General features: G+C 40.7%; 3 protein-coding genes across 3 annotated transcripts; all 3 read left to right on the top strand.

Annotated features, from left to right (window-relative positions):
* The first annotated feature begins 1272 nt into the window (after positions 1–1272).
* On the top strand, positions 1273–6854 carry LOC134862868 (glucose-induced degradation protein 8-B homolog). Its single transcript, XM_063880993.1, has 5 exons — positions 1273–1475; positions 3313–3440; positions 4351–4547; positions 4639–4836; positions 5711–6854. Exons 2-5 carry the CDS (start codon positions 3320–3322, stop codon positions 5882–5884), a joined length of 690 nt encoding a protein of 229 aa, XP_063737063.1. The 5' UTR covers positions 1273–1475; positions 3313–3319; the 3' UTR covers positions 5885–6854.
* A 1974-nt stretch (positions 6855–8828) lies between these two features.
* On the top strand, positions 8829–19311 carry LOC134880618 (voltage-gated purine nucleotide uniporter SLC17A9-like). Its single transcript, XM_063907649.1, has 13 exons — positions 8829–9281; positions 13058–13255; positions 13384–13523; positions 13942–14041; positions 14330–14454; positions 14566–14662; positions 14745–14841; positions 14934–15021; positions 15128–15162; positions 15771–15886; positions 16519–16574; positions 17003–17032; positions 17403–19311. Exons 1-13 carry the CDS (start codon positions 9169–9171, stop codon positions 17570–17572), a joined length of 1365 nt encoding a protein of 454 aa, XP_063763719.1. The 5' UTR covers positions 8829–9168; the 3' UTR covers positions 17573–19311.
* Positions 18360–18853, top strand: LOC134862638 (cornifin-A-like). Its single transcript, XM_063880650.1, has 2 exons — positions 18360–18367; positions 18508–18853. The coding sequence occupies exons 1-2, from the start codon at positions 18360–18362 to the stop codon at positions 18851–18853; spliced, it is 354 nt and encodes a 117-aa protein (XP_063736720.1).
* Positions 19312–21002: the final 1691 nt, after the last annotated feature.

Consider the following 21002-nt stretch of genomic DNA (forward strand, 5'->3'; position numbering starts at 1 on the left):
CGTGCGCGTAACCGAGAGATGGTGGGGGGAGGATGCAGGAGGCGCGCAGAGCAAAGACTGAGAAAATAAAAAGTGCAGACAGCAGTGAGACTGAAATCTGCACCATCACTAATTAGAGTGTTGAATCTATATATTAAGACCTATATTTTCTTAACAGGAGTAATGTGCTCTCAAAAGAAAATCTGAAAAAAAATATTTGCTGAGGAAAATATTGTATTATTATATTAAAGAAACGTTTTTCTTTTTTCAGGAAAGAAAGATTTGGAGAATTAAAAAAAAAAATCAAAATCAGAAAAAATGAATTCTCTGAGAAAAACATTTATGATGTTTATAATTAACATTTTATCTGAATTCTGAAAAAACAAAATCTGAGAAAAATATTGTTTATTTAAGAAAATGTCTGAATTCAGAATACTGAAAAAAATAAATCAGAAAAACTCATTCACAGAGAAAAAAGTCTGCATTCTGAGAATTCTTCAAAAAATAATTAAAACAATTCTCTGAAGATATGTTTTTCAGATAAACAAAATCAGAATTCTGACTTTCTCTCAGAATTCTGAGATTTTCAAAGAAAGAATTTCTTCACATTACATGTCAAGTGTACATGTCACCTCAATACTGTGGAAAACAGCAATTTGGGTTTTGCCCAGGGAGACAACGACATGCTGACTGCAGTGGGGATTGAACCAGTGCTCCCCTGATCCAAAGATCAGCGCACTATCCCACTGCCCCACAGCTTCAGAAAAGTTATTCTAAGAAAAATATGAATTTTTCTGAAAAAAAATATTCTCGAGAAATTCAGAATTCTGAGATTTTCCAAAAATATATAATTTTCAGATTTCTTAAAAATAATTCAAAAATGTTCCCCAAAAACATTTCACGTTTATGAAATCGAAAAATAAAGTAAAGTGAAAATATCTCTAATATTCTTATTCTCTTCTGAGTGTGTCGATTAAAAAATATATACATTTTTGTACTCCAGAATTCTGAGGTTAAAAATATATAAATATAGATTTTTTTTTTTTCAGAAAAAAATCCAAATTCTGAGCTTTTCAACAAATAAATAATTGATTTTTTCCAACCGAAATGTCTCTAATATTTCTATATGCTTCTCTGTGTAGATGAAAACGATGTATGCTGCACTATTTCTAAGATAGAAGTGTTATTAAATAAAATATACACAGTTTTTCTCTCAGTTCGGTTGATCCGCTGCACCGACCATAACTGTTCCTTGGCAACCATGACGTCATCGCCCTCACCCAATCGCAGAGCTCGCCGGACTGTCGCTCCTCTCGCGAGATTATCACATTAGCTTGGTTAGTTAGCTAGCCGTGAAAACCCGATTGCCTGGTTTCCCCGGCTGCATTTATACATTTTATTCTTCTTAAAAAGCACTGAAAGGACACTACGCGTTTCTGCTGTGATTGTGTTCAAGTCTCGCCCGTAGGAAAGGATAATCTCCGTGTGTTTGTACGGTGAGTTGGGATAACGCGATGCTAAGTCACGTTAGCATCGGAGGAAATTGGTTTGTTTTGGAATCTCTTAATTATTATTTTAAAAGACATTCAACTGCAGAGATGTGGTCTTTTTTATTTTGCTATTAATGTGGTGTTTTTATCAGTATCTTATGTTGATATTGTGTATCTGTATTTGGCTGTTAGGCTGTTGTTAGTGCAGATACAAGCTGTGGCCGAGCTGTGTCAGGCTTGGATTGTTTTGATTTGGTTTCCTCTTTACAGCAGGGATGTACATTTCTTTTATATCTTGTGTGCTTATTTCATTACAATTCAGAGTTAAATGGTGTACTTTTACTCCACTACATTTATCTAATACATTTAGTTACTTTACAGATTAGGATTACTGATGGTAAATATAATCTCCCTTAAATCAGACTGTAGTTCACCTGCAGTAAATCCAGCAGCTACCCTGCAGTATACAAAGCCATTCAAACTAGCTGCACCTTTACCAGCTCTGAGAACACTTTAATGATCAATCATTATAAAACATATCAGAGATATTATTCTGAAATGGACCAATCAGACAATGACTACTTTTACTGTCACTACTTTAAGTACATTTAGAGGAGAGTACTTTCTACTTTCACTGGAGGAACATTTAGAATACTTTCACTGTGACAGAGTATTCCTACACTCTGGTACTTCTACTTTACTCAAGTACAAGACCTGAGTACTTCTGCTTTACTCAAGTACAAGACCTGAGTACTTCTACTTTACTCAAGTACAAGACCTGAGTACTTCTACTTTACTCAAGTACAAGATCTGAGTACTTCTACTTTACTCAAGTACAAGATCTGAGTACTTCTACTTTACTCAAGTACAAGACCTGAGTACTTCTACTTTACTCAAGTACAAGATCTGAGTACTTCTACTTTACTCAAGAACAAGATCTGAGTACTTCTACTTTACTCAAGTACAAGACCTGAGTACTTCTACTTTACTCAAGTACAAGACCTGAGTACTTCTACTTTACTCAAGTACAAGATCTGAGTACTTCTACTTTACTCAAGTACAAGACCTGAGTACTTCTACTTTACTCAAGTACAAGATCTGAGTACTTCTACTTTACTCAAGTACAAGATCTAAGTACTTCTACTTTACTCAAGTACAAGACCTGAGTACTTCTACTTTTACTCAAGTACAAGACCTGAGTACTTCTACTTTTACTCAAGTACCAGACCTGAGTACTTCTACTTTTACTCAAGTACAAGATCTAAGTACTTCTACTTTTACTCAAGTACAAGACCTGAGTACTTCTACTTTTACTCAAGTACCAGACCTGAGTACTTCTACTTTTACTCAAGTACAAGACCTGAGTACTTCTACTTTTACTCAAGTACCAGATCTGAGTACTTCTACTTTTACTCAAGTACAAGACCTGAGTACTTCTACTTTTACTCAAGTACCAGACCTGAGTACTTCTACTTTTACTCAAGTACCAGATCTGAGTACTTCTACTTTTACTCAAGTACAAGATCTGAGTACTTCTACTTTACTCAAGTACAAGACCTGAGTACTTCTACTTTACTCAAGTACAAGACCTGAGTACTTCTACTTTACTCAAGTACAAGACCTGAGTACTTCTACTTTACTCAAGTACAAGACCTGAGTACTTCTACTTTACTCAAGTACCAGACCTGAGTACTTCTACTTTACTCAAGTACAAGATCTGAGTACTTCTACTTTACTCAAGTACAAGACCTGAGTACTTCTACTTTACTCAAGTACAAGACCTGAGTACTTCTACTTTACTCAAGTACAAGACCTGAGTACTTCTCCCCCCTCTGATTTCCAGGATCCCAATGATGAGTTATGCTGAAAAGCCAGAAGACATCACGAAAGAAGAGTGGATGGACAAACTGAACAATGTTCACATACAGCGGGCGGACATGAATCGGCTCATTATGAATTACCTGGTGACAGGTGAGGCTGGATGTACATCATTCGTATTTAAGGATCCACATGATGTGGAATTGGGCTTATCCTGATTTATTGATTTGTTATTGATTCCCCTTTTGTGCCAGGGAAACAAATCTTTGTTATAAAATTCAACAACTGAACTATAAGTAAGTCAGCATTTCATTCATCTATACGTGTATTCTGATAAGACCTTTATGAGCAATACACTGGAAAAATAGCTGCTTTAAAACACCATAAAGTTCCAGTTCAACAAACCTCTTAATGAGAAGAGTTTTTCAGTTCTCACATAGACAAGAACATCATTATTATTTGGTTAAAATGAAACGATTTTGATAATGGATCAATCGTTAAAATGCTGTGTTAACCCTCTGAAATGAGAAGATTTGTGTTTTTTCTCTGTTAGACATCATATAAACATGATTATATCCTTTGGTTCTGACAGTGGATATTGGCTCTGTCAAACCATTACTCCATAAAATAATCTGCAAAGAAACAACAGAAACATTCCTGCCCACTGCAATAACACTTTACCATAATTCCCCTCTGGCTGCAGACAACTCGCTGCTCTATAGCCTCTCAACTGGACTTAACATGCACACTTTACACTGTACACTTATATTATATTTTCATTGAATATTCCATTCCATTGCACTACTGGATCTGTATTTCTTATTTTTCTTATATTGTATTTTGCTGCTGTAACACAAACATTTCCCAGTTTGGGATGAATAAAGTATTTCTGATTCTGAGAATGATGTAAAAACCCCAAACATTTAGACAGAGCAAAATTGATCCAACAGAACATATAATAATTGATCAGTGAATGCTTCTTGTTTCCTGATGACTCGGTGCGTCCGTGTTAATAACCGTCCTTAATACTTTTCCCTCTGCCTGTATCTGCTCCTGTTTGAAGAGGGGTTCAAAGAAGCTGCGGAGAAGTTCCGCATGGAGTCCGGCATCGAGCCGAGCGTGGACCTGGACTCTCTGGATGAGCGGATAAAGATCAGAGAGATGATCCTGAAGGGACAGATCCAGGAAGCCATCGCCCTCATCAACAGCCTCCACCCAGAGCTGCTGGACACCAACCGGTACCTGTACTTCCATCTGCAAGTACGTCTGCACACAGCCCTGTAGTAAGGATTTGTGATGCAAGATTAAGCTGGACTTCATACCCTGCTTGTCCCCCCCCCCCCACCCGCAGCAGCAGCATCTGATCGAGCTGATCCGGCTGCGGGAGACGGAGTCGGCGCTGGAGTTCGCTCAGACTCAGCTGGCGGAGCAGGGCGAGGAGAGCCGGGAGTGTCTGACGGAGATGGAGAGGACGTTAGCGCTGCTCGCCTTCGACAACCCCGAAGAGTCGCCCTTTGGAGACCTGCTCAACATGATGCAGCGGCAGAAGGTGCGCAGGTTTAGAATCACACTGCACATTTCAGGGGGCTTTCACACCTTTATATCACTTAATCTGATTCAGACGAGAGAAGAGAACCAGACCAATCATTGCCCCGTAATGCAGGATCCCCTCGGATCCTCAAAGATTAGATTATCCTTTCATTTATAGGAGGTCTCACATTTTGATAGGTAGATAGAATGGGAGGATGAAACCCTCTTTATTAGTCACATACATGCACACAGCAGAGCACACGCGTGAAATTGGTCCTCTGCATTTAACCCATCCTAGTACTGAGAGCAGTGGCACTATTTGTGCACGCCCTGGGGAATAATTTTGAAGATTCCATGGTTGCATGAAGAAATATCCTCAAAAGATCTGGTTTCGGTGATAATTAACTTCAGCCGACCAACCAAACCAACGTATTTTTCACACTAGAGGAAGAAATCCCTCTGGAGGTAACACAGGGATTACTTGCAGACCATTTACATGCATGAAACCATAGAAAGACTAAGCGAGGGAAATACCCCCAAAACAAAATACTTTAAAGAAGTTCCTTTTAAAAATATTTATTATAGAAAATAGCAGTTTTACATTTTCTTTACATTTTTAACTAATACATATATTTAATAAAGCAATATCCTTTGAGGACATATTCATTTAGCTTACACAAAATGATAAAAAACATAAATAATAAACCACCTCCGACAAAACCTGATTTTGAAAACCAATAAAAACATACAGAAATAAATCTCAACGTCCTTTTCCCTCACAACACAAAAATAAAGCAAATCCCTTGATTTCAAAAATATATGTCCAATACTCGAAGTGAAGTACCTGAATAGAGGTACTGAGTTACCCCCCCCCTGTTTTGGTGTGGCTGCAGGTGTGGAGCGAGGTGAACCAGGCGGTGCTGGACTACGAGAACAGAGAGTCGACGCCGAAGCTGGCGAAGCTGCTGAAGCTGCTGCTGTGGGCGCAGAACGAGCTGGACCAGAAGAAGGTCAAATATCCCAAAATGACGGACCTGAGCACGGGAACCATCGAGGACCCCAAGTGAACCCCACCACCCCCACCCCTTCCTTCCCTACTTAATTTATGATCAGTCAGTGACTGTGTGACAGCCAGGTTTGTGTATAAACACACGCTAACTTCATGTTTCATTCATGGGAGATAAATCGCTCATCGTGTAAATCGCTGTATTTGCTAAATTGAAATTTAATGTACTTGGATTTTTGGATAATCTCTGAGACGAGAATTCAAATTAGCTGTTTTATATTTTGTCAGGAGGAGTATTATTTATTTGACCCCAAGACTTTATCCCACCAGAGAGATGATGATGGTACATATGTGAATACAACGGGGGAGTTTAACATTTGAAATTTCATAAACAAAACGTGAGTATTTTTCAATTGAAAAGGAAGGGCACACTTTATTAAATGTAATATAGTTTTAATTAACAAAGTATTTTATGATTTCTTGTACATTATGGGATGCCTTCATGTGTGTGTTTGAGGACATCGTCCCGGGTTAAAATACGTTTCCTCGCTGAGTTTTAGCCCCTCTTTCCGAGCCGACTGTTTGCACCAGATGTAGATATTTGGTTTTATGTTACGGGGGGGGGGGGGGGGGAGCGATGGAGAGGATTTATACGCTGCTTGAGAGAAAGGGCTGCTCCGATAACGAGAAGAGCGACGGTGCCAAAAAACCGGCGCCTCTGGAGTCTGGAAGCTCGTGTTTTAGGCTTTAGTTCATCGTTCTTTTTGGTACACAAGTGTTGAGTCCCAGAACATGCCGTCAGTATTTTCTCTTGCATGTAAATGTTTTTTGCTTTTTCGTTTACTTTTATTTTTTAAAGGAGAATCTTGCTGCTAGTTGTCCGTCCTTCATTTATTTTAAGGTTGTATCGTCTTTATAGATATTGGCTTTGACAAACACTGAGACCCAGAGAGCTCACGTCCCTTTTATTATTCCACATTTTTAAGATCAGATTTGCAATTATTAAAATAAACAAAACTTTTGTGAACCATACAAAATGTGTTTCTCCATGTGTGCTCCTCTGAGGAAAATCCACTGATAACCTGTGTGTGAATTACAGTAATCCTGGAAAGTTACACTTACATTATACTGATGTGATATTCCATTTCATTGCCTTATTTGTACATTTGTATATTTCTCAGTTTTAGTTTTTAGTTCCAGTTATTTGTTTTGCTTCTTTTTGTATTTGGCTGCAACAAAAAGAATTCACAGTTTGGGATAAAGTATTTCTGATAGTACATTTAGTTGTAATTACAAATCTGAAGTATTTATCTAATCAGCCAATCACAGGGCAGCAGCTCACTGCATGTAGGTACGGTGGAGAGGACCTGGAGGGGTTCAGTCAGAGCCTCAGGACGGGGAGGAAGGGGATTTAAGGGTCTTGTTGGGAGTGTTTCAGAAAAGCTGATCCACTGGGATTTTCACCCACAACCATCGCTAGGGTTTACAGTGACCGGTCCGATCCTCAGTTTGGAGATACATTTTGTACTTTATTAGACAACTAGTTATGTCTCGTGACTTTGCAAGTTTGGATGTTTTATTATCGATCAAGCAGTACAGTAATTAGAAATGACCCACACATTTAGTAGCTTCATCATAATGGAACACATCAATATGGTATAATCTGGAGGGATTTTAGCCTCTGCAGACCGTTTACATGCACTAAAACCTATAGAACACACTACATGAGGGAACACCACAAAAACACATGCATGTGTGAAAGATCTGAGTACTTCTCCCACCTAAATGTCATCTTGATTTTGAATCCTAACCTGCCTTTTCCTACTTTATATTGACGCCCAGTTTCCACCCTCTTTTATTTTGAAGGCATGCTCCCTACAGGATTGGCACACTGTAGTCTGATACCTTGAGCTTATGAGTTGTTCTGTTGTTCTTTATAGAAACCTTTTGACAGCTTTAAACAGGACTGGTTAAACTCTGCACAGATCAGGGTTTGGATCTATATCCAAAACAAAACATCTGAAACAAACCCTTCTCCTGATCTTTACAAGGGAAATATGCAAACGTTCTCCTGCCAGCTTTGGTTAGATGCTGCGGCAAAGTGTTTTGATCTCTATCCAAAACGTGAAACAACAAACCCGGTCAGTACATTGAGCAGTGGCGGCTGGTGGAGTTTTCTCCAGGGGGGGCTATAACTCCAAAATGTATAAAAAACAAAAAAGCATGCATACATGTACTAAGGATCAGACCAGTGTATTTACATCAATGAAAACAACAACAACAACATTATAGATAGATAGAAGTGCAAAGAGAAACAAGTGCGATATATAGAGTACAGTATATGCAGTTCAGAGTGATTATGTAAAGATAAGGGCAGTATAAAGAGGGGGGAATAATTGGCATAGTATAAACAGATGTAGTATGAACACATATACAGATGTGCTATATTACTATACAGAGGGCCAGTATACATATATAACAAATATCTCTCTATCTCTCTATCTATCTATCTCTATCTATCTCTCTATCTCTATATATTTGAATAGTATATATCATATATAACATGGACCATACACATACTTTATGACAGAAGGCTGTGACGTCAGCCCCGCCGCCAAATCCAGCTGCATTCAGCTCGGGGCGCAGGAGAGGTGCGCCCCAACATCGTCCTATCTCTTGTATTGAAGAGGAGCTACTGCGCATGTACAACTTTTAACGAGAGTCTATGGGCAAAGATTCCTGCGCCCCAGGGCGGAAATACGTCACCAATCAGACAATGTCAACGAACGAAACAACTTTACTCATCATTTACTATGAAATATTTATCTTGCACATCAAAAAAATATATACATATATTTCGAAATATTTTTGTCTTATTCAAGGAAATGTGGTGAGAGGTGAGTGGTGGGGCGGCGCCCTAGCGCCCTCTATTGGCCAGCCGCCACTGACATTGAGCTGATGCTTTTATGCAAAGCGACTGACAGTAAATGCAGAAACCATGATGAGTCAGACTCAGAACAACAAGGAGAGGTCAGATACTTTCACATCAAGATGGGGGATTAGTAACCAGGCCTAAATGAACGCCTCTTTTGACTTTTAATTGCCAGAGTTCAATTGAAACCTAGTGTTTGCAGTTTCTGTCGGACCAGATTCAGAGTTAGAGTCAGTGTGAAGCTGACTCCACCTTCAGGAGCCGGTGAAACCTCTGCGGTCCTTCCTGCAAATCTTGGGTTTTGTTTCAACAAGTTGTACCTGCCTGTCCTGTCAGCGGGGGAGGGGGGGGGGGCAGAGCTGAAGTACTCTCAGAGCGGCTCAGACACCAGGGGGAAACACCGATCTGAGCACATGGACGACAGACACACGGCTGGAGCCGGCAGAAATCACTTCAGCGCTTTTCCACTGGACTGTAAGGGTTATCATGTTCCCAGAGGAGAGGAGAGCCGGACCCTGTGGCCCAGGTGAGACCAGACTCTGCAGGCTCCAAAGCAGGAATCTAAAACATTTGGAAACAACCAGTTAGCTTTATGTAACATCCTGACTGTGAAATAATGTATTACTGCCTGATTTCACTTTTAGATGTTACCTTACTTTGTTTATTTTAGAGATGTACTTTACAGATTACTGATGGTAAATATAATCTCCCTTAGATCAGACTTTAGATCACCTGCAGTAAATCCAGCAGCTATCCTGCAGTATAAAGCCATTCAAACTAGCTGCACCTTTACCTTTTAGATAGTACTTCATTGATCCTAAATTGGAAAATGATTTAGTGACAGGAGCAGCAGTGTGAGTTCAGATGGATCAAAATAAATTCAATAAAATGCGCAGCAGCAACGACAGTAGAAAGGACATGAACCACAATAATACTCAACATGTCACAGATGCATAAAATACTAATATGAACCTGCTGGAAAAGAGCAGAATAGGGCCCCTCTAACACCCTGTGCCTCACCTACGTGATGAATACATTAATGCATGATGTAATTATATGCTTTACAGTACTTTTAAACTATTGCTATTTATCTTGAGTATTTGTCTGCTGCTGTTCTGTAGTATGACTCATGTATCCCCAGAGGATGAATTATATTTACTTTGGTGATCCTTTAAGTCTCAAAGTTCTCCATTTCATTCTCTCTGGCAAGACATATTGTGATAAGCTGTTTTTAGAGGATGTGTTTTTAAATCTGCCACAGACAGAGATTGTAAAGCTGCAAACACCTCTGCTTTCCTCAGAGGACCCGTGTCTGCATTACCCACCTGGAGACATAGAGAGAGACTCTGGAACAGGTCAACACTTTAATGCATCCATTACTTTGGTTCATAACATCACCATCAGCCTGATCTACTTTGTGTTTACGGCTACAGGTGGTAAACATGGAGATCATAATACCTGCTGAATATTTACATACTTTACATATCAGGAAGAAAAGCTATGGTCCCTAGTTCCATATTCTCTTCATACAACAGTATATAAAAGCAGAAGTACCCAGACCTGTCCCCTTGGAAGGTCAAAACTGAAACTTAAAGGAGGGGTATCAGCCAAAGAAATCACCTATTGTATTTAACCGGATTGTTAAATTGGTAAATGGTACTCGCATAATGAAGGATTAGGGATCCTACATCCAGCATGCAGTAACAATCTAAGAGTATTTTGACTTAACAAACGATAAGAAGCAGCATGAAATGTCACTGAAAAACACCAGTTGGGCAGAAAGTGCTTCATTATAAGGAAACACATTTTAAATGCACTGTTTTAAAAATGTTAGGGGCTATTCTGCTTCTTTAACATGTCTTTTTAAAGACTAATAAATATATATCCCTGATATCAAGTGTGCGCTGTTGCATGACAGCCGTTGTGTAAGTAGCCACTGTTTGTATTCCACATGGTGCACATCGAAACCAAACTCACTACAGGAGCGTTATTGTTTTGTTGTGTGATGTTTTTCTTGTGTAGCGTGCAGAGCTCGAGTTGCAGAATGGTAAATGATCCTTTAATATTCAAATGGTGACCGTGTAGCATGCTGGTGTTAGCCTTTAGCTCAACGCACTGCTGTGAGTGCAGACTAGCTTTAGTCACAGCTGATGTCTCCGGTCTGGCACTTGTGTCTCTACATGTGTACATTGGTGTTCACCGTGCCGAATAATTGATCCACAATTATTAAAACCAGTTTCCCTTCATCTTTATAAAGTCTCAGGAAAAGATTCCAGTTCTGCATTTGACACTTCCTACCATTACATAACTGACAGCTCTGTTCTGAACTGGTTTGAGCTCTATTTTTGAGTTGGTACGTAGCTAGCCTTAACCCTACTTTAAAGAGTCCTCTCCTGCTGATGTTCAGGTGTATATCAGTATGTAGCGTCTCTACTTTAAAGAGTCCTCTCCTGCTGATGTTCAGGTGTATATCAGTATGTAGTGTCTCTACTTTAAAGAGTCCTCTCCTACTGATGTTCAGGTGTATATCAGTATGTAGCGTCTCTACTTTAAAGAGTCCTCTCCTGCTGATGTTCAGGTGTATATCAGTATGTAGTGTCTCTACTTTAAAGAGTCCTCTCCTGCTGATGTTCAGGTGTATATCAGTATGTAGAGTCTCTACTTTAAAGAGTCCTCTCCTGCTGATGTTCAGGTGTATATCAGTATGTAGTGTCTCTACTTTAAAGAGTCCTCTCCTGCTGATGTTCAGGTGTATATCAGTATGTAGTGTCTCTACTTTAAAGAGTCCTCTCCTGCTGATGTTCAGGTGTATATCAGTATGTAGAGTCTCTACTTTAAAGAGTCCTCTCCTGCTGATGTTCAGGTGTATATCAGTATGTAGTGTCTCTACTTTAAAGAGTCCTCTCCTGCTGATGTTCAGGTGTATATCAGTATGTAGTGTCTCTACTTTAAAGAGTCCTCTCCTGCTGATGTTCAGGTGTATATCAGTATGTAGAGTCTCTACTTTAAAGAGTCCTCTCCTGCTGATGTTCAGGTGTATATCAGTATGTAGAGTCTCTACTTTAAAGAGTCCTCTCCTGCTGATGTTCAGGTGTATATCAGTATGTAGAGTCTCTACTTTAAAGAGTCCTCTCCTGCTGATGTTCAGGTGTATATCAGTATGTAGTGTCTCTACTTTAAAGAGTCCTCTCCTGCTGATGTTCAGGTGTATATCAGTATGTAGTGTCTCTACTTTAAAGAGTCCTCTCCTGCTGATGTTCAGGTGTATATCAGTATGTAGTGTCTCTACTTTAAAGAGTCCTCTCCTGCTGATGTTCAGGTGTATATCAGTATGTAGTGTCTCTACTTTAAAGAGTCCTCTCCTGCTGATGTTCAGGTGTATATCAGTATGTAGTGTCTCTACTTTAAAGAGTCCTCTCCTGCTGATGTTCAGGTGTATATCAGTATGTACAGTCTCTACTTTAAAGAGTCCTCTCCTGCTGATGTTCAGGTGTATATCAGTATGTAGTGTCTCTACTTTAAAGAGTCCTCTCCTGCTGATGTTCAGGTGTATATCAGTATGTAGAGTCTCTACTTTAAAGAGTCCTCTCCTGCTGATGTTCAGGTGTATATCAGTATGTAGCGTCCTACTTTAAAGAGTCCTCTCCTGCTGGGGCCTCTTCTCTTTAACATCTACATGCTACCACTGGCTCAGATTTGTGAAGAAAACAACAACAACAACTTAATAAGTTTCAATAAATGCAGACGACACACAAACGTACCCAACCATTTCTCCAGGGGACTTTTGAACAGATCAATAACTGGAGGTCAGAACTTTATTCAATTAAAAACAAACACATCTGAGCTAATGGTATCCGGAGCCAACAAGGGGTGACTAAAAGTCAGCACGTAAAAGCCTCAGACCGGCCCAGAAACGTAGGTGTAGTCACAGACTCAGACATCAGTTTCAACAGTCATCCTACTATTACCTGAACAATACACCCAGGATTAAAGGAAGTCTGTCTCAGCAGGATTTGGAAAAGTGTGTCCATGCATTTCTCTTCAGAAGACTCGATAACTGCTGTGTTTTTGGGGATTTGAGGTCTTTGCAGTGACTTCCTGTTTGTCAAGTTGACTTCAAAATACCACGTTTGTTTTTATCTCCATTTATCTGGAACAGACGCCCGGAAAATCCAAGAAATCATTGTAAAGCAATGAACTCTAATTAGTGTTATACCCATCTTATTCACATGTTTGTAATCCCCTTTGATTTGACCTCTCGTTGAAGTGTTGCTTTACAGATACATGTTCCTTACCCTGCAGGCCGCTGGCTCAGAAGTGGACGGTGATGCTGTTTCTGGGAACCTGCCTCCTGTTCTGCGCCCGCATGGCGATGCCCATCTGTGCCGTGTCGATGGCCGCCTCCTTCCACTGGAGTAAGATCGACTCGGGTCTGGTTCTGGGTGGATTCTTCTGGGGATACTGCTTCACTCAGATCCTGGGAGGACATGCCAGTGACAAGTAAGTCATTCAGACTTCAAACCATAAGAGCAAGTATGCCTACTCTCTGCTACTTGTACTCCAGTTACTGCAGTTGGCAGAGATGATTCCCCGTACCCTCCTAAACTCTTTACTGCGTGCTGCTTCAGGGTGGGAGGAGAGCGCGTCCTGTTCCTCTCGGCTGCCTCCTGGTCTCTGATCACAGCTGTGACTCCTCTGCTGGCTCACTTAGGATCAAACACACTCGCTCTCATGACCTTCGCCAGATTCCTCATGGGACTCACGCAGGGTGAGTACTGCACCAGTAACAATATGATGGGTGGAAAACAAAGACCCCAAAATATGGATCCATATTCAAACTATGATATGTTCTTTATCTGCCTGTGCTTCACCGTTCCACCAAATGCTGTTAAAATCGGGCGAGTATTTTTACTGTAAAGCTGCTCCCACATGGTACGGAAGACGTTTAGGGCCACATGGGACGTTTTTTTGGAGAGCTGACCAAAAGTGATTTTAGAAAAAAAGTCAGATTTTACATTTTGACTTTTTTAAGACCTTTAAACAAAGTTGGTTAGCTGTTCGCAGCATTAATGCTAAGCTAAGCCGATTCATTTGAATGGTATTGCCTCTTTCCTGTCGTCTTATTTTTTCCATGTCTGTCATAAATATCTTTTTGTGAACTGAGTGTGTAACATAATGTCTTATAGGAGTTTTTTTTCCGTCTTTGGCCAGCCTCTGCTCTCACCGCGTACTGGAAGGAGAGAGGGGCTTTCTGATGAGCGCCATCAACAGCGGGGCCAATCTGGGGTATGACACACACACACACACACACACACACACACACACACACACACACACACACACACACACACACACACACACACACACACACACACACACACACACACACACACACACACACACACACACACACACACAGGTGGAAGAAAAAGCACAATTACTCAAGTTTTGTTCTTTTGACATATTTTTACTTAAGTAACGGTTCTTCTGACAGTGCACACACACACACTGACACACACACACACACACACACACACACCATATCTACTGACGCCCTGTATGCTGCTGTTTCAGGACCTTAATGGCGGGGGGGATGGGCTCCCTGTTGCTGGAAGGGTACGGATGGGAGAGCATGTTTTACTGCATCGGTCTCCTGGCCGGACTCTGGGCTCTCGTGGTGTGGCTGTGTTTGCTGAAAGGTACAGAATCCCACAATCCCTGAATGCATCATGACAACAGGCTGTGTGTGCAGGGCTCTTCATCAGTGTTAGTTTTCCTTCACGCATCTCGTTATTCACTGTGTGCTCCAGGTGTGGAAGTGACCCAGAAGCAGAAGGACTTTAAAGACCCTCAGTGGAGTTTATCCAGAAAGCGGTGGCTGAGTCTCTTCAGGAAGGCTCCTGTCTGGTACTGCTTTTATATATTATGTACTACCATATGATTGTGTTGCGTTTCCCTCCTCACCTCCTCTCTTTTCCTCTCCCCAAAGGGCCATGATGTTCGCCCACATGTGCCTCTGCAGCTCTATGTACACTCTACTATCCTGGCTGCCGACGTACTTTAAAGAATCATTTCCACACGCCACGGTATTTGTTTTATCCACTTTGTAATCAGCCAGTGATCTCTGCACTAGCTCATTCACGTTGTCATTAACCCCCCGACGTGTCCACTCCTGAAGGGTTGGGTGTATAACGTGGTGCCGTGGGCTGTTGCCATTCCATCAGCCCTCGCTGGAGGATATTTCTCAGACTTTCTAATAAACCGAGGTATTAAACAAGTGTTATTATTGTTTGATGACATGCATTACGAGGCGAGTCTCTGTTCCTTTCATACAGAAGAAAATGAAGCTCACATCTTTATGTCTCTCTGTAGGATATGGTGTGTCGTTGGTGAGAAAGATAATGCAGGTAAGTGGAAAAAAGAAACACTTGTGAAGATAGGAGAGAAAAAGGCCTGTGTGTGTGTGTGTGTGTGTGTGTGTGTGTGTGTGTGTGTGTGTGTGTGTGTGTGTGTGTGTGTGTGTGTGTGTGTGTGTGTGTGTGTGTGTGTGTGTGTGCTGCTGAGGTGGCATTTTTGTGAGATTTTGAAACGTGTAATAACAAGTTTCTCTGGAGAAGATGAAGCGCGCTGTCAGCTTCTGAGCTGTGCGTCTCAGAGTCATTATGCTGTCTTACTGAAATAACGGAGGAGCTTGAATGTAGATCAGTGCTGTACACAGTTTGAACTCTAATTACGGATATCTGGATATGTTGACAGGAAGTGCATTATTGTACATTTAACCTTTAGGATATATTCTATTATTTTTCTCTGAACTCCGACTTTTTTATTCTCTTATATTAACACAAGTCTATTATTGTGATCCTTTTTATTGGTAAATGCAGAGTTTCAATCTATTTATTCTGTAATTCTATTTACAGTTTTTTTACATGACAAATATATATTATTATAATTCATTTAGATTTCTTAAATATTATTTTAGAATATGCGACCTCAATATGTATTCCCCCCCCCCCAGTTCTTTGCGATGGGTGTCTCCAATATGTTCATCATATTCCTGTCTGGAGACGTCTCCTTTCCCTCCGCTGTGACCTTGATCTCCGCTGCCATCGGGCTGAGCACCTTCAGCAGCGGGTACGTGAGACCTCTGAAGGATTTTCCGTCCTGTGCGTTTTCAAGATTTGTGAATGAAACGTGAATAAGCTAATATTTAAGTTGGCAGATACTTATTAAAAGGATTTATGTTTGATTTTGTCTTTTGATTTCATGGGATTTGCTAAAAAATAAGAAGAAGAATAAAGAATATTCCTTTATATTCATTTGAACTCGTATAAATTAGTGACGTTCCAAAATTTACAAGCTTAGCACTTTTGTTATTCTTTACTTGCTTGTTGAACGCCTTATAAATAACATTCTTTGTTGTTGTTAGAATGGGAGGATGAAACCCTCTTTATTAGTCACACACATGCACACAGCAGAGCACACACAGTGAAATTGGTCCTCTGCATTTAACCCATCCTAGTACTAGGGCACCACAGCAGGGCCTAGGAGGTGAACTGGGACCTCTCCAAGTAGCAGTCCACCTTCCATATTTCAAGTCTGTTCGGGGACTTGAACCGGCGACCCTACGATTCCCAGTCCAAGCCCCTACTGACTGAGCCGCTGCTGGACTGTTGTTGTTGTTGTTGCTGTTGCTGTTGTTGTTGTTGTTGTTGCTGTTGTTGTTGTCGTTGTTGTTGTTAAACCTGATGCTTGATGTGTTTCAGTGGCGTGACGGTGAACGTGCAGGACCTGACCCCCTCCTGTGCCGGGGCCCTCTTCGGTCAGTTTACCATCCGATATTTCACTAAGTTAGGTAGTTATAAAACCACAGGGGATAAGAACACTGTGACGAACTCTCTGGAGTCACAAAGTGATTAAGAACGGCTCATTTCAAATGAGTATTATGGATGCATTAGTGTGTGATGTTGCCGTCGGAAAAGGATTTTAGTTTTTTACAAATACTTCCCGGCGTCCTGTGAATTAAACAATACATTTTCAGCGTTTTCTATGAAACAGCCTCAGAGTTGATTTGTTGATGATGTAAGTGAAGGTTTCAAAAAATGAAGTAAAAAGTCAAATATTCGCCTCTGAGACTCAAGTACAAGCAGCGGTGTAAAGTAACCAAGTACTTTAACTCCAGTACTAGATCTGAGTACTTCTTCCAACTCATTTCGGCTCTTTTAACCTCAGGTGTTTCTGTTTCAACAGGTTTTATGAACATGATGGGAGCTTTCATGGGTATGTATGGCGATGTTTTGCAGGATGTTTAATATACGTGCTAAATCTCCTGTGCAGATATCAGATCCCTCTGGTCCTCGTCAAATCGCTTGTGAAGTGCGTTTCAGTCGTTTTTAACAAAAGAAAAGGACAAACTTTAGCAAATGCAGAGTATCTTCACAGAAAGGTGGAGACTGATAAACTGCTCCTCCTTTTGGACAGTTTCTTATAAACTTAGTTCGTACTTTTGGCTTTAAACGAAAGTCCACCAAACTTCAGATTTTGAGACAATGCAATTATTTTTGAATGACATTTGTAATGCTATTCTCCAGATAATGTATGCTCTGAGGTATTGGTATCGAACATGTGAATTTGTGTCTCCGTGCTGCAGGCCTGGTGTTTGTGTCAGTGTCGGGCTACCTGATCGAGGTGACGCTCTCCTGGGCCAAGGTGTTCTCTCTCATCACGATGGTGAACGTCACCGGCCTCGGGGTCTTCCTCGTCTTCGGGGACGCTCGCAGAGTCGACCTGCAGGACTGCAGCCCGCTGGTTCAGATATAAAGTACATCAGAATCGGTTAAATGACCAAGTATAGGTTTACACATACGAGGAATCAGCTCTGGTGCAGACAGAGACACAGACAGGAGGAGCAAGAAATAATACTTCATGTATTTTTTAAACTATTTTAAGGACATGTTAAAAGATATATTAGTGTCTGTGAAACTGGACACAACATCTCCATTGCATCACAGTTTCAGTGATCAGTTATCACAGCACTGAGAGAAGGACATGTTCTGCTGGTCATCTGGTTTTCTCTCAGGGGTTTACGAGGTGAGAAGTTCTGTATTTAAAAAAGAAAATCAGTATGAACATCAAAGGGGGAAGTTTCCAGGTGAAAGGAATACATATTAATATATATTGATTTCCTCACTTTAAAATAATCTGTTAAGAGCTAGGATATATTCTTCAGCTTCTTATTTCATTTTCAATCCCTAAAAACATTGGAGGGGGAACAAATATTCCTGCTGGATATTTATTTATTATTTCCTAACCATTGATGTTAAGTTTGAAGTGGTTTTCTGTTGTAGTTTTTATTTAGGCCCAAAGGCTGACTGTGATTCATGCATTGTGCACAAACAAAAACAAAACAACAGAAAGAGACAACAAACAAGGACCAACCGTGTGCAGTGTGTGGAATTAAAGTCGACGCTAATCATCCTGGCTAAATGTTTTGTATCACTATTTTAAAAACAGAATCACCAGATTGGTTTTCACCTACCTCAGGGGTTTTTGTATTTGTTTTGCTGTGTACAGAATAATACCAACACAGCACAGAAAAGTGTCAATAATGTTGATGTAAAATCTTGTTTTCTTTGTCATTGACGACGGGAATCAGCTTTACGGATCCAATAACGACTTGAAAATACAGGAACGTTTACATCAATCTGTTGCCCAGGGACACCACGGCATGCTGGCTGTGGTGGGGATTGAACCAGCACTCCCCTGATCCGAGGAGCAGTGCACTGTCCCACAGTGCCACAGCCCCTCAGTGCCACAGCCCCACAGTGCCACAGCCCCTCAGTGCCACAGCCCCTCAGTGCCACAGCCCCTCAGTGCCACAGCCCCACAGTGCCACAGCCCCTCAGTGCCACAGCCCCACAGTGCCACAGCCCCACAGTGCCACAGCCCCACAGTGCCACAGCCCCTCAGTGCCACAGCCCCACAGTGCCACAGCCCCTCAGTGCCACAGCCCCTCAGTGCCACAGCCCCACAGTGCCACAGCCCCACAGTGCCACAGCCCCACAGTGCCACAGCCCCTCAGTGCCACAGCCCCCCCACTGAAGTTGATTTTTGTTTTCTGTTTCTGTTGCATCATGTTTACTGTAAACTGCTTCGGATGAAACCAAAAGTTTCAGATTGTATAAATCTCTAATGTTCACATGGGTATTGACTTCATTCAAATATGCAGGAAAATATATCTTCTTTATTTTGTAACTATCTCCGGATGCTGAAGATTTTGACAAACGTTGCTCAAATATAAGTCAATATTTGTAGGGGTTTTTTCTCTGGTGCAGACTTTTGGTGTTCTTATTATGTGTGCAGTTGGAAAACGGTCTGCATTAGGCTTTCAGTTTGCCAAGATGTTCATCTCTACCAGAACTTGTGCAAATAATGAGCGATACATAAAACCGCTCTGGTATTTGTATTCATGTTTTCTTTATATACATATTTATTCAACTGAGCACTTTGTGAGTTTTGGTTTGGTTCTGGTGTCACTGATATTAAAATAGAGATTATTACCTTGTTTAGGAGTCATCAGGTATTAAAGTCCATATTTCCTGCTTCTCTCTGAGTTCTGCAAAACAGATTTTGGAGAAAAAAACATGAACACGATTTGTTATATTTCATAGTGTTTGGGAAATACTGAATGTGCTCTTTTAGGGACACAAGTGCACCAACATATAGAAGAGAAGCATGACACACTGCTTTAGACATGTGATAGCTGTGTGATTAACATGATTCAGCCTTTAGGGAGATAGGCATGTGGCAAGCATGATCGTTTCCGACGTGAGCCTCAGCTGATCTGAACAAAGCGTTGTACCTCTCTGGTATTTAAGGAAGGACACCGTTCAGGGAGATGGCTGTATGTGGAGACGGCTTCCATTCTTGCAAGGATAGTAAATACATGCTTCCTGATTCTGAAACTCAAGCCGGTGTCCAGTGAGATGTTTCTGACACTAATTCATGGATTTTTTAAAGGATGAGTTTTGATAAAAGACAGAATAAATTCATAATGAAAAACCAACACATTGCATTAATTTCTTCAAAAACAAATGTGCAGCTTTTTCCCAAAAATCAAACTTAAAAGAAGGACAAAAATGCTAATGAATTAAATGGAAACATCAGAAATACATTATAGTATTCAGACCCTCAAAATGCAACTCAAATACACACAAGACAATTATAAATAAATAACAATAAGTCTGTACTTTTGAAAGAGTCCATTTATTCTGAAAGAAGAAGGTGTTGGATTATTTCTCGGGCCATTTTTACATTATTTATTTTGTGCAATCCTCAGGAAATTGCTTTTTGTTGTTGGGTTTGAGGTAAGATTTGCACACCTGGACAATTAAACACCAGTGGTTTATATATAAAGCCAAAAAAGTATTCCCAATCAGTTAAAGAACATGAAAATAAATGACTTAAACAACAAGACTTAAACAATTCAGCTGCACCATTTCATATCTGACATACTGCATTATCTGTATAACACATATAACTTGTATGCATTAGACTTACCTGTTTTTAAAATCACCTTTTCAAGGAGAAATGGAGATTCAGCTGCAGGTGGAAAATCGGGAATAGACGTTAACGTGATGACGTCAGACGCACGACGATCCTAACGCAAACCTAATCGATGCTCTTTCACTGATAAAAGAAGTCAACAAACTATGATCCACAAAAGGACACCTAAAATCTAATTGTGCAAAGGAACTAGCACCTGAAGCTTTTCAGATGGATGGAAATGGATGTAGTGGAGAATAAATACCATAAAATAATGAACAATTACCCCATTAAGTACTGAAGTATTAGAGTACAAATACGTTAAATTCCGCCACTGAAGATACGTCATCACGTTGTGATCCAGCCTGAGCAGCGGGGCAGTTAGCAGGAGGCTGGGGGTGTGCAGAAATGTCTGATATTTAGGAAATAAACAAAAAACGAGAGCTGGTTTGCTCGGTTTTTAAATCCGTCTTCATGCCTCATACACCGGACACTAGCTGCAGCTCAGCCCGCCTCCCTGCACCGATGCCCGGGTCGTATTCCTGCTTCACCTCCATCTCTGTCCTCCTGCAGCCGGAGGCATCAGATGCAGCTGCAGCACACTGGAGGAATTCATCATGGCTTTAATGTGGAGGTGAACCTCTGCTGCAGACTGACTGTAAACACGGATTCTGCTGTGCTGTGTTGTTGGTGTAACCTCAGATCT

This window comes from Eleginops maclovinus, chromosome 1, assembly GCF_036324505.1.
Source record: "Eleginops maclovinus isolate JMC-PN-2008 ecotype Puerto Natales chromosome 1, JC_Emac_rtc_rv5, whole genome shotgun sequence".
In the NCBI taxonomy this organism is placed as follows: Eukaryota; Metazoa; Chordata; class Actinopteri; order Perciformes; family Eleginopidae; genus Eleginops; species Eleginops maclovinus.